A 14,996-nucleotide genomic window follows, 5' to 3' on the forward strand; every position below is an offset into this window, starting at 1 on the left:
TGGTTGAGTAAACTCTGGCATATCCATGTGATGAAACACTATACATTGATTAAAACTGATGTTGAAATACATTAGTATGTTGTCATGTAAAAGCATGTTGTTAGTGTGGTTATATTTTTGCAAACTGGAAAAAAACATATAAGTAGTCACTGTAAAGTGGAATTACAGATGTATAAATTTTACTCCTTGTTTGCCTTTTTTTATTCACTCCAACGACTATTTATTTGTAGTATGTTAAAATGACAAGTACGTGGTGGGGGAAATTTCCTTGAAAAGGCAAAACCAGTAGGGGTGGCTATTAATGCATGATTGTATTTAAAACTTTGCTGATTACTATAATCGGTGTACTCCTTAGCCTCTTGAGAAGAGTTTCAAAATGGTGATACATACCGAGACTAATAGGATGAATACCCACAGGCTCAACTTTATCAAATCTTAACATTTTCCATATTTGTTTTGGGTCTTTAAAAAAAGAAATATATCCTTATAGATACCGAGGAGGCTTCCTTGTGCACCAAGTTTTTCTTAATTCCATCTCTTTCCTCAGATGATCTATGACCATAAATCACATACAGTGTGATTTAGAAAGTTTTCACATTTTATGCAGATGTTATTGGATTATAGTTTTTCTTTTGTAGCTTGATTTTGCTTAATACTCTGAGGCACATATCCTGGTTGATATGTAGCTCTCGTTGATTCATTTTAATTTCTATAAAGTGTTCTAGTTCTGTAGAGTTTTCCTATATGTATTTTGTATTGGTAGACAGGTAGTTTCCAGTTTTCATTAGTATAAGCCATGCTGCAGAGAAATGGGTGAGAGTTTCATTAGGTCTAAAAATAGGTTTGCTTTATCATAGGGAACATGTAATTTCAACTTTACTAGATATTGTCAAATTGCTCTTTGTAGAGGCTTTTCCAGTTTATACCAGCAGCAGTAATGTAAGGGATTTTGCATTTTTTTCATACCTTCATCTATTTTATATTATCAGACTTAATTTTGCCAGTTTCATGGAGTGAAGTAGCATTTACTTTAGTTTGCTTTTTTATGATGTTTTTCTCAATCACTTATGAGGTTGAACATACTCTTCTGTAAATTGTGTTCAAATATTTTGCTCATTTATATTGAGCCAAGTATATTATTTATTTGTTTCTTACTGATTTATAGTTCTTTGTTTTCCTTATGCTAACTCTTTGTTGGTTGTGCACATTGCACATGTCATCTTCTAGTTTTTGATTTGTCTCTTTGACTTGTTTATGGTATCCTTTGTTGAAAAAGTTTTTACTTTTAGCGAAGTATGTCCTATCTATAAATTTCAGTTGCTACTTCTGTTGTAACTTAAGTTTCTATATTATAAATGGACTACTCTTTTGTTCTGGGATCTGTTTGTTAGTTCTAGTGCTTCAATTTAGTGTTTCTAGCCATCAGCATTCTATAATATCCTTTCACTTATTCACTGTTTTCCTTGTGTCTTTTATAACTGTATTTTGCTTCTTAAAGGCCTTAACTTTATTCCTAGGTTGCTGTTAGAATGCTATTTCAAATGAACTTTTTTTGTTACATTTACAAATCATCTGTCTGGTATATGGGAATGCTGTTGATCTAATTTTCTTGATCTTAACTCAGTAACCTTACTAAACTCTTAATAGCTTGTGGGTTCTCTTGAATTTTCCATGAAGATAAATAAGAGCCACTTTATCTCTTCCTTTCCAATTTTCATCTTTTTTCTCTCCTATCTTATTGGAGTGGAAATCTCTATTTGCATTTCATATTTTAAAATGTGAATTTATGATTTTCATACCTATGAATGTGTCCTTTCATTGTACATTATTCCTCTTTATGCTTGTCCATCCTTTTTAATTGTAATCGGTCTTCTTTCTTTTTTTTTAGCATTTACTGGTATATACTTTTTTTTAAACTTCCAACCTCTTTTTATAGTGTTATTTTAATATCTCATGAACATCCAATAGCTGATTTTCTTTTTATCTGGTAGATGATCTTGGTCTTTTAACAGGTCATTTTACTCTTTTCTGATTTGACTCTAACTCAGGCAGTGAGCTTGGCTGTAGTTCCTCATTTTACATTTTATGTCCCCATTCTTTAGTAAGAGCCAAATTCCTGGTCATTGCCTACCTCAACAGTGAGACCCACTCCAGTAGGCTAATGAGCTCAGCCCTGTCTGCTATTCTTCTGTAATGTTTCTTGGTTTGAGAGATTTTTCTCGTTATATTTTATTCCCCAAATGACATATTTATAGTCAAAGTATGTATATCATATCATAAATTTACTGTGCATCTTGATGAGAAGTCTTTCGTGGCCTTTCTAATCTCCACCTGTTGCTGGCTTTCCCCCTCTAGTTCCTTACTAAAGGAACAGAAGCTAAGGAAGAAGGCTGAATTAGACTCGGCACAGTGTCGGCTGCAGCTTCAAGCCCTCACTGATAAATGCTCTAGGCTTCAAAGTCGTGTTCAGGTAAGTTTGCCTTTTCTAATACAAAGAACTGTTGGAATAGGAATTAAGAAGGCATCTAAATATTTAGTTTCACTCAGATACAGATAGGATTTACCAAGTTTTTCAGGAAGGAAACATGATCAACTGTTTATTTTTTGTTAGAACTTATATATGTGCTTTATGATGAATTCTACTGTATCCTGAATTTAAAAAAAAAAAATTGAACAGCCGCCTGATAATTCACAACTTGTTTAGGTCATTTCATTTCCTTGAATCTACCAAAAGTGACAATTTTAGACAAAGTGACTGTCTAAATCATTAAAGACTTTCGGCCCTTTATGATTATGTGCTCTCCCTATTTCAACTGCTTGTAGAAATATTGTGAAAACTACAGCAGTTCTTTAGAATTCATGTTAATATTTTCACGTAAAGGAGAAATATCCTTGTATTAGATCAAGGAATTGTATTTCAGGGTAATACCAGACGAAAAAGCTTTATGTCTTCAAAATCGTTTTCGTTTTAGGACTTGCAGAAACTTATCGGTCAGGATAAGATCTCACAACAGCCTGGGGGTTCCCAACCACATTTCCTAAGTGGCCTGCCCACCAGCCAGAGTCAACAGAAGTACCATTTCCAGAAGACATTCACAGTGTCTCAAACAGGAAACTGTCGAGTCATGACATACTGTGATGCTTTGAGCTGCCTGGTGGTATCACAACCTTCTCCTCAGTCCGCCTTCCTTCCAGGTGAATAGTCCAGAACCTCAATTTTTATGTTCATTGTTGGACTCTGTTTATTTATTTCCTCCCTTTTTGGATAATCCAGGACTCACTAGTAGGTGAACACTGTCCACAGCCCACCAGGTCACTTTTTTCCTAGTTACTTTCCTTGATACAGATATGTTGGGGTACTACAGAGATGTCTGTACTGTCTGTTTGACTTCTGTAAACTTGTTCACCAGAAGGGCAGAGATGCTGAACCATGGTAAAGGGAGAGAAGATGTACTTAGAAGTGTGAGTTGTCCAAGGATAAGGACTATAATTGCTTGTATGTCCTGCTAAAATGCAGATTCATTTAGCCTAGAAATGTTTGAAAAAAACACTACCCCAAGGTCTAATTCAAGTTAAAACAAGATTGAATGCTTATTTTCAGTAGTGTGCATGTTGACAAATTCCAAGTAAAAGAATTTGGGAACATTATTATTTTATTGTACTGATTTTCTCTTTTTTGTGCACTTTTCAAGTTTCATTTTAGGTTGTTTTAATGTTGAAAACCAAACCGCACAGGCCCAATGTGGTAGATGTTTTTTCCTGCTCTCTTCAGCATATGATTTCTGCCAACTGTAGGGTCCCTTTGCTTCTGCCTGATTTAGTGTCTCCCCACTTAGAAGTTCCTTTCAAATGCTTCAAAACTGTGTCCCCCATACTTAGGTATGTACAGGATTTGTAGTGGAATCCCTTGAATATCATATATTTTTCTATTCACTGATACTAACTCTGAGTTGAGAGGCTATCAGGAGGCTCCAGTTGAGGGGAAAGTAAAAGGATTGTTTATAATGTTGCTATATTCCATTCACAGTTTTAATAAAAAGATTTGTCTTCAAGTGAAACCTTCCCCATTAATTGGAAAAATATTTATTCCAGTTGTTCCTCAAATTGGGTGTAATCTGTTCCTTTATTTCTTAGTGTGTCTGTTCTGTCCTGCACAGCCAGCTCTTCCTGATAGACTGATAATGCTAATTTCTTGTTTCCTTTAATGATTAACTAGGCAAAATCTCAAGTTCCCTTGTTGATTTAAAACCTATAGTTTCCATGTTTGTTTCTCTGGCTCTGCTAATTCTGTTTTAGCAGAAATCACAATAAACTTTCTCTCACTTAATTCCCTAGTGAAGGAGAAGTGTGATTCAAGGCTATCTGTTTTTTCAGGTGTCTCAACTCACTCATGTATTTGGCTGCATTGGGTCTTAGTTGCATCGTGCGGGGTCTTTCCTTGCGGTTCTTAAGCTCTCTGGTTGGGACTGGTGGGCTTTGGAGTGCACAGGCTTCAGTAGTTGACGTGCACAGGCTTAGTTGCTCTGTGGCATGTGAGATCTTAGTTTACAGACCAGGGATTGAATCCACATCTCCTACACTGCAAGACAAATTCTTAGCCACTGGATCACCAGGGAAGTCCCTCAAGGATATCTTGATTTGACAAATTTTGTAAGTGTATAACTCAGATAAAATATATACCTGATAAAATAAATGTGTTATTATTCCCTGGCAAGAGAACAGAGTAACAAATAAATTTAAAAGGACAAGTTTTTGGCTTTCTTTTCCCCTCTTGGAATGATATACATTACGATACTTGATTTTACCTATTTTCATTCTGTTTCAGAAAAATGTAGCATCTTGACCACATGACACAGAAATTACTTAGCTCCATTCTTTGTTGTTCACTCTCATCTACATTTTTGAGTATATGTGGTTCAGAAAGACTAGTCTCTCGCTTTCCTTTAAAAGCTTTATTATTACAGTATAATTGATATACAGTAAACTGCACCTCCTTAATGTGATATACCATTTGGTGAGTATTGATGTATGTATCAGTATTTGTATACACTTCTAAAACCATCATAACAATCAAGGTAATGAACATACCACCAGTTGTCCTGAAAGTTTGCTCAGGCTTTTTGTAATCCATCATCCACCTGTTCCTCCCTCCTCTCCCCATCCCAAGGCAACTACTTTCTATCTTGGTATATTAGTTTATAATTTCTAGAATTTACATAACTGGAGCCATACAGTGTTACTCTTTTTGTCTGGGTTCTTTCAAGGTAACTTTATAAAGATTATTCATATTATTGTGTCTGTCAGTAGTTCATTCCTTTTTATTGCTGGGTAGTATTCCACTGTATGTGTATATGATGGTTTCTCATATACTTGATAGACATTTGGGATAGAATGTACTTTTTAAAATAAATTATAACCTGGGAGTTATTTTCTTTGTTCGACTAGTTTTTTCCCAGAAACTGACATGCCAAGAAAGGTGAACAAAGATGTTGCTTGAAATGGCAGTTTCCTTTGCCCTAAATTGACTTTCAGTGATCTGTTTCACTCTCTTATAAATTTGGCAGGCTTTGGTGTTAAGATGTTGAGTACTGCCAACATGAAAAGCAGCCAGTATATTCCTATGCATGGCAAACAAATACGTGGACTGGCTTTCAGCAGTCGATCCAAAGGCTTACTTCTCTCTGCTTCCCTGGACAGCACAATTAAACTGACCAGGTGAGTACTTTGTGGGGAAGATGGGCCTTGGGATGCCTAGTGTTGAGTAGCTTGGAAATTAGTATCTGTGTTATGATGACCTTGCCTTTTGGGGTGGGGATGGGATGGAAGCTGTCCAAGGCATTGTTTTCTCAGATCCAGGTTCATTGAATTTTAAATGTATTGCTTTAAGAAGTGGACACAGCTGGTTGCAAAGCTGAATATGTGATGGTCCATTTCTTTAAAATTATATATGCTACAAAATATATCTTAAACCATGCAGATATATATCTTTTGACTTTTCAAGAATGATTCAGCTTAATTTTACCCCAAAACTCAGTGTGTCAATTCTGTTATGTTTTATATATATCTAAATGCTATGACTTATTTTAGTAGTATTGAAAAATAGAAGGGAAAAAAGAAAGGTTAAATACCAAACTGTCATTAATGACTACTTCTGGATAGTTGGATTATAACTTTTTATTTTTCTTACATGTGTTTTCTAATTTTTCAGTATTAAACATTGAATATCTGTGTAATAGGTAGCCGTGGAGAAGGATATAGGATCAGGGGAAGGAATATACTGTTTATTTGTCCCTTTAACTTATTCTTCCTTACAGCTTAGGAGGAAAATCTGTATCCTCCAAAACAAATATTGTGGAATTAAGAGGAGTTATCTCCATAGACCTTAGGGGAAATTGGGAATCCATGTAGTTTTGATGTGTGGGTGTGTTCTTATCTTTACATCTTTGTTCTGTGTTTGATTTTTGTAATGCATAATTGTAAAAGTCTTTTGTAATTCTACAGCCTGGAAACAAATACCGTGGTCCAGACTTACAACGCTGGGCGGCCTGTCTGGAGCTGCTGCTGGTGTCTTGATGAAAACAATTACATCTATGCTGGACTGGTCAACGGTTCGATTCTGTTATACGACCTTCGAAATACAAGCTCTTACGTCCAGGAATTAGTACCTCAGAGAGCTAGGTAGGGAGCCACCTGAAAGTAACAGCTTTCTCTTAGACTATTATATTAATCCTCTCTTTTACAAATGTTTCACAGTTGATCAGAATTTCTCACAGAGGGCATTTCTCTGGGTCCTCTGATCTATTCTCACTTCAGAATCAGTAAAATCCTAGAGTTTGTGTTCATGATAGCTCATATGGCAGAAAGTTCTCATACGAAGTATAACCAGATTCATAGAATTACACATCACAGTGTGCCAGAATAAAACCACTACTTTGTTCAGAACCCAGCTCCACCATTTATGAGCTTTGTGACCTTGGTTAACGTTTCTTGGCCTGTTGTGAACTAACCAGTGGACCACTAGGGAATTCTCTATGCTGTATTTTAATTGAGGGAGTCTGTCAAATACAGCTTGGAAGCTTTAATTTATTGGATATATAAGTTGAATTTCCTTCTTGACTTTGTGTGTGTGTGTGTGTCTAACCCCATTTCCAGAAGCTTCACACCAGTCAGGCTTCCTTGTGTTTGTAATCTTGTACTGTTAAATTTCCTACTCCGCTTTTTCCCCACTGCTTTTAGAGCATGTGGAATTTCCTCTGAAACTGGGTGTGGAATATTATATATATGCCCTTTTGTTCCTACAGAGTGGGTTGATAGTTTTTATTAGATATCAAAGGACAGTGACTTACAAAATTTCTTCTATAGAGGTAGGAATGTCCTTGACTTCTCATCGTGGCGCCTGAAGTGGTTCAGATATAGGCAGGTAAGACTCGGTTTCCTTCCTTTCCCTTCAGATGCCCGCTGGTATCCCTGTCGTATGTGCCCAGAGCTGCCTCTGCTGCGTTTCCATATGGTGGCGTGTTGGCTGGAGCGTTGGAGAATGCCTCTTTTTGGGAGCTGAAAATGGGTTTTACTCATTGGCCTCATGTGCTGCCCATGGAGCCTGGGGGCTGCGTAGACTTTCAGGTAGAGAGCAGCACCCGCCACTGTCTCGTGACCTATAGGCCTGGTGAGTGTTGTTGGGGTGTCCTCATGGGACCTGTGGTTGGTTTGGAAGTAGATTGGTAGAGGGGAGGAAAGGAGAGCTTGCCCTGGCTTTCAGGTGGTGCTGGTCAGCCCCTCATGGACTAACAGCTCTTGCCACTGCAGGGAGCTTCTGTGGAGCCTGCCTCCCTGTCCCTCCCTTGTTCGTGAACTGGGACATACTTGGCCAGGTACTACTTGGAAGTGGAATTAGGATCCTCCACTTTAGAATCCTCTCTGACTTACGACAGTGATGGAATGAGGAGACCTGCTCTTGAGGCCACTGAGCTACCTTACATCAGTTTCATGTCTTCTGCTCGCCCCTCAGTTCACTTAAAAGGAAGGCCCAGATGAAAGCAGTCATGTAGAGGGCCCAGACGCTAAGCTGTTAGCTGTTCTTCCTTATTTGGGGCCCCAAAGTTAAGTGGGGAGTAGATGGACAACCATGGTGGCCCTAGCCAGCTGAACTTCTCACAGCTTCCAGAACCAGGACTGCAACCCTTGACTGACTATGCTTAAATTCACAGGTTTTTTTCTAGCTGAAAGGTAATGAATCTAATCTGGTGAGCTATATTGATGGTCAAGTAGATGTTTTGGTCAGAAATAGTCATTAAAGTGCCCATACTTCTGCTAGTTGTGGGTTGACCTAATCATTTTAAGTTTTGTTTGAGCTGAGAAGCTGCCTCAGCAGACTCTCCTTTCCCTTTTGGACCCATCTCCTAGGTCCTCTGTCTCCACGGATTTGCTATGACATGTAGAAAGCTTGGAGATCCCATTCTGTTCTCTAGCTTTTGTTTGTCTCTCAGCAGAACCACAGCGATATGTTTCCCCTTCTGTGATAATATGCTTTCACTTTATTTGTACAGTTCCGGGTATTAGTGGGGCCATCACTGGAGGGAAGGAAAAGACCTTGTCGCCCGAACCCTTAAGGAAGATAAAAACCCAAACAGAAGTCCAGCTGGATACAGTGATTTTCCTAAAAAGGCTAGCTCATTCTCAGAATTGTTTCCCTCATAGACAAAAACCTATTGTAGATAACTTACTTCATCCTATAGCCCAATGTTCTGAATTTCATTTGTGCTATATTATTGTGTTCTTACTGTGTTTGCTCTGTAGCTATTAATGATGGCTTGATAAAACTGCCTTTTCTACTCAACTGTGTTAGAACCAAGTTTACGTACTTGCTTAATTTCTTTGGACCATCCCTACAGATCAATACTGATTTCTCTTTCTCTTAGATAAAAATCACAACAACTTGCGAAGTGTACTCATGGAGATGTCCTATAAACTGGATAATGCTGGAGAGCCCATCTGCTCCTGCCATCCTGTACAAACATTCTTTGGGGGACCCTCCTGCAAATTGCTAACCAAGAATGCCATTTTCCAAAATCCAGAGAATAATGGCAGCATCCTGGTGTGTATTGGGGATGAAGCATCAAAATCTGCCCTGGTGAGTAGTCTGTTTTTTATACTGATGTGTTTAAAGCAAAAAACCAAAGTTCTCCATAATTGCACGTACCTTCATATGTGTATATGTGTGGTTGCTTTTTTTTAATACAAGTCACACTTTATTGGGTTGGCCAAAAAGTTTGTTTTTTTCTGTTGGTGGCTCTAGTAGCACATAGTTGACTGTAACTTCATTTGAAACAATTTTGTTAGATTGTATTGTGACAGCTATCATGTCAGTGTGTATTAAAAATAAGACTTGTCAAGATTGGTGAATTTTGTGTAGCCATTTTAATATTGACAGTGGAAGGAAAAAAGGCAACGTTTTTTTTCAGCATATTATGCTTTATTATTTCAAGAAAGGTAAAAAACTGGTGAAATGCAGAAACAGATTTGTGTATGGGAAAAGTGCTGTGACTGAACATGTCGAAAGTGTTTTGGAAGTTTTGTGCTAGAGATTTCTCGCTGGGCGATGCTCCACAGTCAGGTAGGTCAGTTGAAGTTGATAGCGATCACCTCGAGACATTAAATGAGAACAGTTACCATTAACCACACAGGAGATAGCCAGCATACTCAAAATATCCAAATCAAGTGTGAAAGATCATTTGCATCAGCCTGATTATGTTAATCAATTTGATGTCCGAGTTCCACGTAAGTTAAGTGAAAAACACTTTGACTGTATTTCTGCATGTGATTCTCTACTGAAATGTAATGAAAATGTTCTTTTTTAATACAAATTGTGATGGGCAGTGAAAAGTGGATACTGTACAATAATGTGTACAGTATTAATTAATTAATGTGTACAGAAGAGATCCTGGGGCAAGCAAACTGAACCACCACCAACCACAACAAAGGCCAGTCTCCATCCAAAGAAGATGATATTGTATATGTGGTGGGATTGGAAATGAGCTCTATTATGAGCTTCTTCCAAAAAACCAAATGATTAATTCCAACAAGTACTGCTCACAATTAGACCAACTGAAATCAGCATTCAATGAAAAATGTCCAGAGTTAATCAAGGGAAAACACATAATCTTCCATCAGAATAATGCAAGACCATGTGTTTCTTTGATGACCAGGCAAAAACTGTTACAGCTTGGCTGGGAAGTTCTTATTCATCCCCTCTATTCACCAGACATTGCACCTTTGTATTTCCATTTATTTATTTTAGTCTTTACAAAATTCTCTTAATGGAAGAAGTTTCAATTCTGTGGAAGACTGTAAAAAGCACTTAGAATAGTACTTTGCTCAAAAAGATAAAAAGTTCTTGGAAGATAAAGTTATGAAGTTGCCTGAAAAATGGCAGAATGTAGTATAACAAAACATTCGAGAAAGTTCTTGATGAAAATGTTCTTTTATTTTTACTTAAAAACATGAACTTTTTGGCCAACCCAATACATACTGCTTTTCCATTTAACTTCCTGTTTTGGTTATCTTTCCATACCAATATCTATAGATTGACATCATTTTTTATAAGTGAGCTGTAGTGTTTTACGTGACCTATGTCAGATATCCTGCCTTTGTGCGACCTTGTGAAGGTTAGGGACAAGCTGTTTTACCCCCCAGGCGGTGCTGTCTCTGCAGTGCTTTCAAAGTTGTGTGATGATAAACATACAGCTATATGTTTTAGGGAGGAAAAAGGCACTACTGAAACCTCTATAAAATCATTGATCAATTCAAGATGAAACTAACAGATGGAAGGTTGATGGGGAATTTTACAGTGGAGGGGTCAGCCTGTTACCACCTGAATACATGATCAACTATTGTGTCACTGTTAATGGCTTAAGCAGAAATAATTTGCCTCTTGATGTAAGGGAAAATGAAGTACATGATGCCTAGATGTCCTTGAACCCATAGAACAGCACTGCCCACTTAAGGCCATGTGATCCCTTGAAATGTTAATGTGAATGAAAAACTTAATTGTTAAATTTTTGTGTAATTTAAATGTAAAGAGGTTTAATTGGCTAATGGCAGCCATATTGGATACTGTCACTCTTCAGTCTAATGCTTTTATTTACTGGAATTGCAGTGGATAAGAGAATAAGTTAAGTAATAGCACAGAAAGCAGCAAACACATCTAGGTTGTGGACATTCTGTAGGACAACAGATCCTGCTTCCACAAGTCAGTGGCAGAAGGAGAAAAGAGTGGGGAGGTTGGATCTGCTCAAACTAGGAGAGGCTTTTTAAAATTTATGATTACCAAGGGTAATGTGGACCTTATTTGAATCCTGAATCAAACAAAACCAATATAAAAAGAGACTATCAGAAAATTTTTATTTTGCAGTATATGTTAGAGAATACCATGAAATTATTGTTCATTTTGTTAGGCATAGTGACATTGAGATGTAGGAAAATGTCTTTTGTTTGTTTATTTTTAAGAGATGTATACTTAAGTGTATAAGGGTAAAATGACATGAGGTCAGCAAAGAAAAAAAACAATAAACCAGATATGGTAAAAACTTAGTCATCTGGGTGATGGATTACTCATAGTACTATTCTCCTTTTTATTACATGAATTTTTTGTCCATAATAAATTTTTTTTTTAAAGGAGAAGAAAGCAGCAGTTAGAATACAGGTTCCATGAAGGCAGAGACAGGGACTTATTGTCTTGTTGACCCTTGTTTCCCCTAATAGAGTTCTTGGCATATAGACTGAAGGGGAGAATACTAGGCTTGGTTTTCAGATCCACTCACAGGTAGACCACAATTGTGAATTATAGTAGGTGAGGCTGTGCATGACCTATGTTAGATGTGCTGCTTTTGTGCAACCTTGTGAAGGTTAGGGACATTCTGTTTTACTCCCTGGGCAGTCCTGTCTATGCAGTGCTTTCAGAGTTGTGTGATGATAAAGACTGCAAGTCCCGAGTTGAATTGAAGGACTCCTGACCTTTTTTTCTTCTTTTTAAGCTGTGGGATGCTGGCAGTGGCTCATTGCTGCAGGATCTGCAGGCCGATCAGCCTGTCTTGGACATCTGCCCATTTGATGTGAATCATAACAGCTACTTGGCTACCTTAACAGAAAAGACCGTCCACATCTATAGGTGGGAGTAACCATGGTCTTGAAACTTATCAGTCATGTTGCTGGTTAATGTTACATGTTGTTTGCTAGTACCTCACAGCCTTGAGCAAGATCTGTGCTTATTGTCTGTGGCCTAGAACTTGTGGGATCGTGGTTCCATTAGGTTAATAAGATCCTCAGATTCCAGGTCAACAAAACACTATAGATGGTGTATCTTCAGTGTCCATCAAAAGAGTAAGTGACTGGTACTCCATCAACATTATCCATTTCTTGGGTTAAAAGCTTTCATGAATCTTTGTTGAGAATCAATATGTTTGATCAGACTTGCTGCTGAGCCTTGGAGAGTATCCTCCCTGCAGTCACTTAGAATATGGATGTACACCGAGCATCTCCGGATGTGACATCCTACCTGAGTTGTCCTGTCACTTGACTGCATGACTTGAGAGTGCTTATGTTCCTGATGGGACTAACCATTTTGATGCTCCTTGGATGCAGCGTGGATGCAGAAGTCTTCAATTGAGCACAAGAGGGCACTATACAGTCTTCTGAAGAATTTGACCTATTTCTGACCTTGTAGGCTGATAATCTTTTAGTAACTTGGTCTCATCCCCACAGAACTGTGTGGTAGAGCTCATCTGGTCTGCTCTGTGGCAGGAACAGCTTTGTTCAGGTGTGCAGTGCCAGGATAGTGGTAAACCCAGTGATGATGGCAGCTGATGAGCTGTAGATCCTTTCCTAATGCCAAGTGTATGGGGTTCATCACATTGTGCGAATCAAGGAAAGAGACCAGTTGTTTGAGCAGTGGGGAAGACTCACTTTTTTTCTAGGCAGCTAAGATCTCAGGATTGGTTTTATATAAGCCAGTGCTTTGAAAGCCACTCTTTGTCCTCTCACTAGGAAAAGATGAGCCATATGTCAAAGCTCTTACTAGTATGAAAGATCAGAAGCATGGTTAGAGAGATCTAACCAAGAGAGGCTTACAAAAGAGAAGCTGCTTAGACTGCTGTTGAAAGCAGAAGAGGACTTGTCTCTTGCATTTTTATAGAGTCTCTCTGAATAAAGTCAACCCCTTGGAGTAAGGAACCATTCTTGAGTGTGTTTAGAATTCCCTGGTTAAAGCCTGCCCCCAGGTGAAACTGTTGTTTGATTCCAAATTCCTCTGATGTGCCTCCTTTCCTAACTTTTTTTAAGTGTTTTTAGTAAAATAACAGTGGTTGGAGGCCTGTGTGGATTGCAGGGAGATGCCCACCAGCTTTCATTCCAGCCCTGGATTGTCCCACTTTTGGAGCTGTATTTTTCTCCAATAGAGGGTTCAGTTTATATCTGTTTGCTTTGCGAAAGGCTACTCTACTAAACTACTGTCCACAACAGAACATGTCTCAAGGCATGCTCCCTGTTCTTGGGGAGCAGGATGGCTAACTGAATTTCTTAATAATTGTTGTAGAAATGTTATCATTATTTTTATTTTAAAACAGTTCTGATCTGTCATCTCCTGAGCTGTTTCCAGCATTTCTCACCAGCAAGGGCTTATTGCAGTAGATTTCCCGAGTTCCATGTTCTAGTTGTGCTTTTTAAAGAATAGCCTCCTTCTGTTTAAGGAAACTGTTCAAAAAGCCAGTTTCCAGAACCTGGGAAAGAGCTCCCTTTTCTAGAAGAGGTGTAACCTTTTGGTATGTTGATGATTAAGAATAACTGCCCAGGCCTAGAGCTTCAGGGGCAGAAAAGGATTTGAATTAAAAAACAATCTGGTTTCAGCAGATGATAAGAGAGAGGATATAAGTGGTCAGGCCCTGGCTGCTTTAGTCTTTGGCTAGGGCAGAACCCCGGGCAGGGTTGAAGTACACTTAGCTGATGCTGACTGAGATCAACCCCCACCCCCAAGCGTAGGAACCAAGGGACTTGTATTATTAGAGAAGTTGAAAGAATCTCATGCCTTACCAGTCCTTGCATTCCCCTAGTAAGTTTAGATGTTAGAGAAACAAAACTTCTTGCGATTGTGACTGATTTCTCCAATGGAAGAACTTCCCCTCCACCCCTGCTCCCCTCCGCCTGGGAGGAGAGATGACATCTGTAGATGCAGGCTCTACCCCACCGTCTTCCCTCACCCCAGTCCCTGAGATTGTTTTCCCATTTGAGCGTTTGGAGTTAGGCAGACTCAAAAATATTTTCTTGTTATATATATCCTTGTACCTGCTTTGAAAACCAGACAGTGGGATCTCTATTCATGTCCTATGTTTTAATGTTTGTGTTTTATGTTTTAATGTAAAATATGAAAATAAACATTTACCATATGTTTCAGCTTCTGATGTCTTTTGTCTCTTTGAATGCTAGAGGCAGGAACCTGTGTGCCTTTTGGAAAAGGGGTCTAATCCCAGACTGCCTTGTAGATTTCTTCATTTCCGTAGTACTGGGTCAGAATTACACAGGATGGTCCCTGGATCAAAAGTAAACATCATATTTAAATTAATGAAGTAAGTTGAGGCAGTAGTTGGCAATTCTCTTTTACTGTTGCCTCTTAAGTCCCCAGCACTGGTCACTTGTCTGTTTCTGCTCAAGGTCTAAATCCTGCAAACTACATTTGCTTGCTGGCTTCCTATTAGTCTCTGAGTCCAGAAGACTCTTCTGTGTGGGGAGGAGAGGACTTCCTCTTCTCTTTCTCCTAGTCTTTGGCAGTGCTCCTGGCAGTGACAGCAGCACTGGGCACGTGTGGACTCCTGGGTTTCTGCTCAGCACAGCTCTGGCCACTTGCCTCAGTTTCTTTGTTCAGTTCAGGAATTTCTTTTGCTGTAAATCATGGTGTTCTGGGATTAGACTGGAAAGGCTGAAAATGTTTTCCAGCCGAACAGTAAATG

At 38.6% G+C, this 14,996-nt stretch overlaps 1 protein-coding gene across 2 annotated transcripts in view; it reads left to right on the top strand.

Moving 5' to 3' along the window:
• RFWD3 (ring finger and WD repeat domain 3) overlaps positions 1-14,437 on the top strand; it is a 34,075-nt gene extending 19,638 nt beyond the window's left edge. For both annotated transcript variants that reach the window (XM_070388725.1, XM_005894333.3), the window contains exons 7-13: positions 2,356-2,470; positions 2,973-3,195; positions 5,565-5,715; positions 6,502-6,678; positions 7,452-7,666; positions 8,919-9,130; positions 12,033-14,437. In XM_070388725.1, coding sequence (XP_070244826.1) covers positions 2,356-2,470; positions 2,973-3,195; positions 5,565-5,715; positions 6,502-6,678; positions 7,452-7,666; positions 8,919-9,130; positions 12,033-12,176 — 1,237 coding nt within the window. In that variant the 3' untranslated portion in view covers positions 12,177-14,437. The remainder of the gene's footprint in view (positions 1-2,355; positions 2,471-2,972; positions 3,196-5,564; positions 5,716-6,501; positions 6,679-7,451; positions 7,667-8,918; positions 9,131-12,032) is intronic.
• The last annotated feature ends 559 nt before the right edge of the window (positions 14,438-14,996 follow it).

Source organism: Bos mutus, chromosome 18, assembly GCF_027580195.1.
Source record: "Bos mutus isolate GX-2022 chromosome 18, NWIPB_WYAK_1.1, whole genome shotgun sequence".
Classification (NCBI taxonomy): domain Eukaryota; kingdom Metazoa; phylum Chordata; class Mammalia; order Artiodactyla; family Bovidae; genus Bos; species Bos mutus.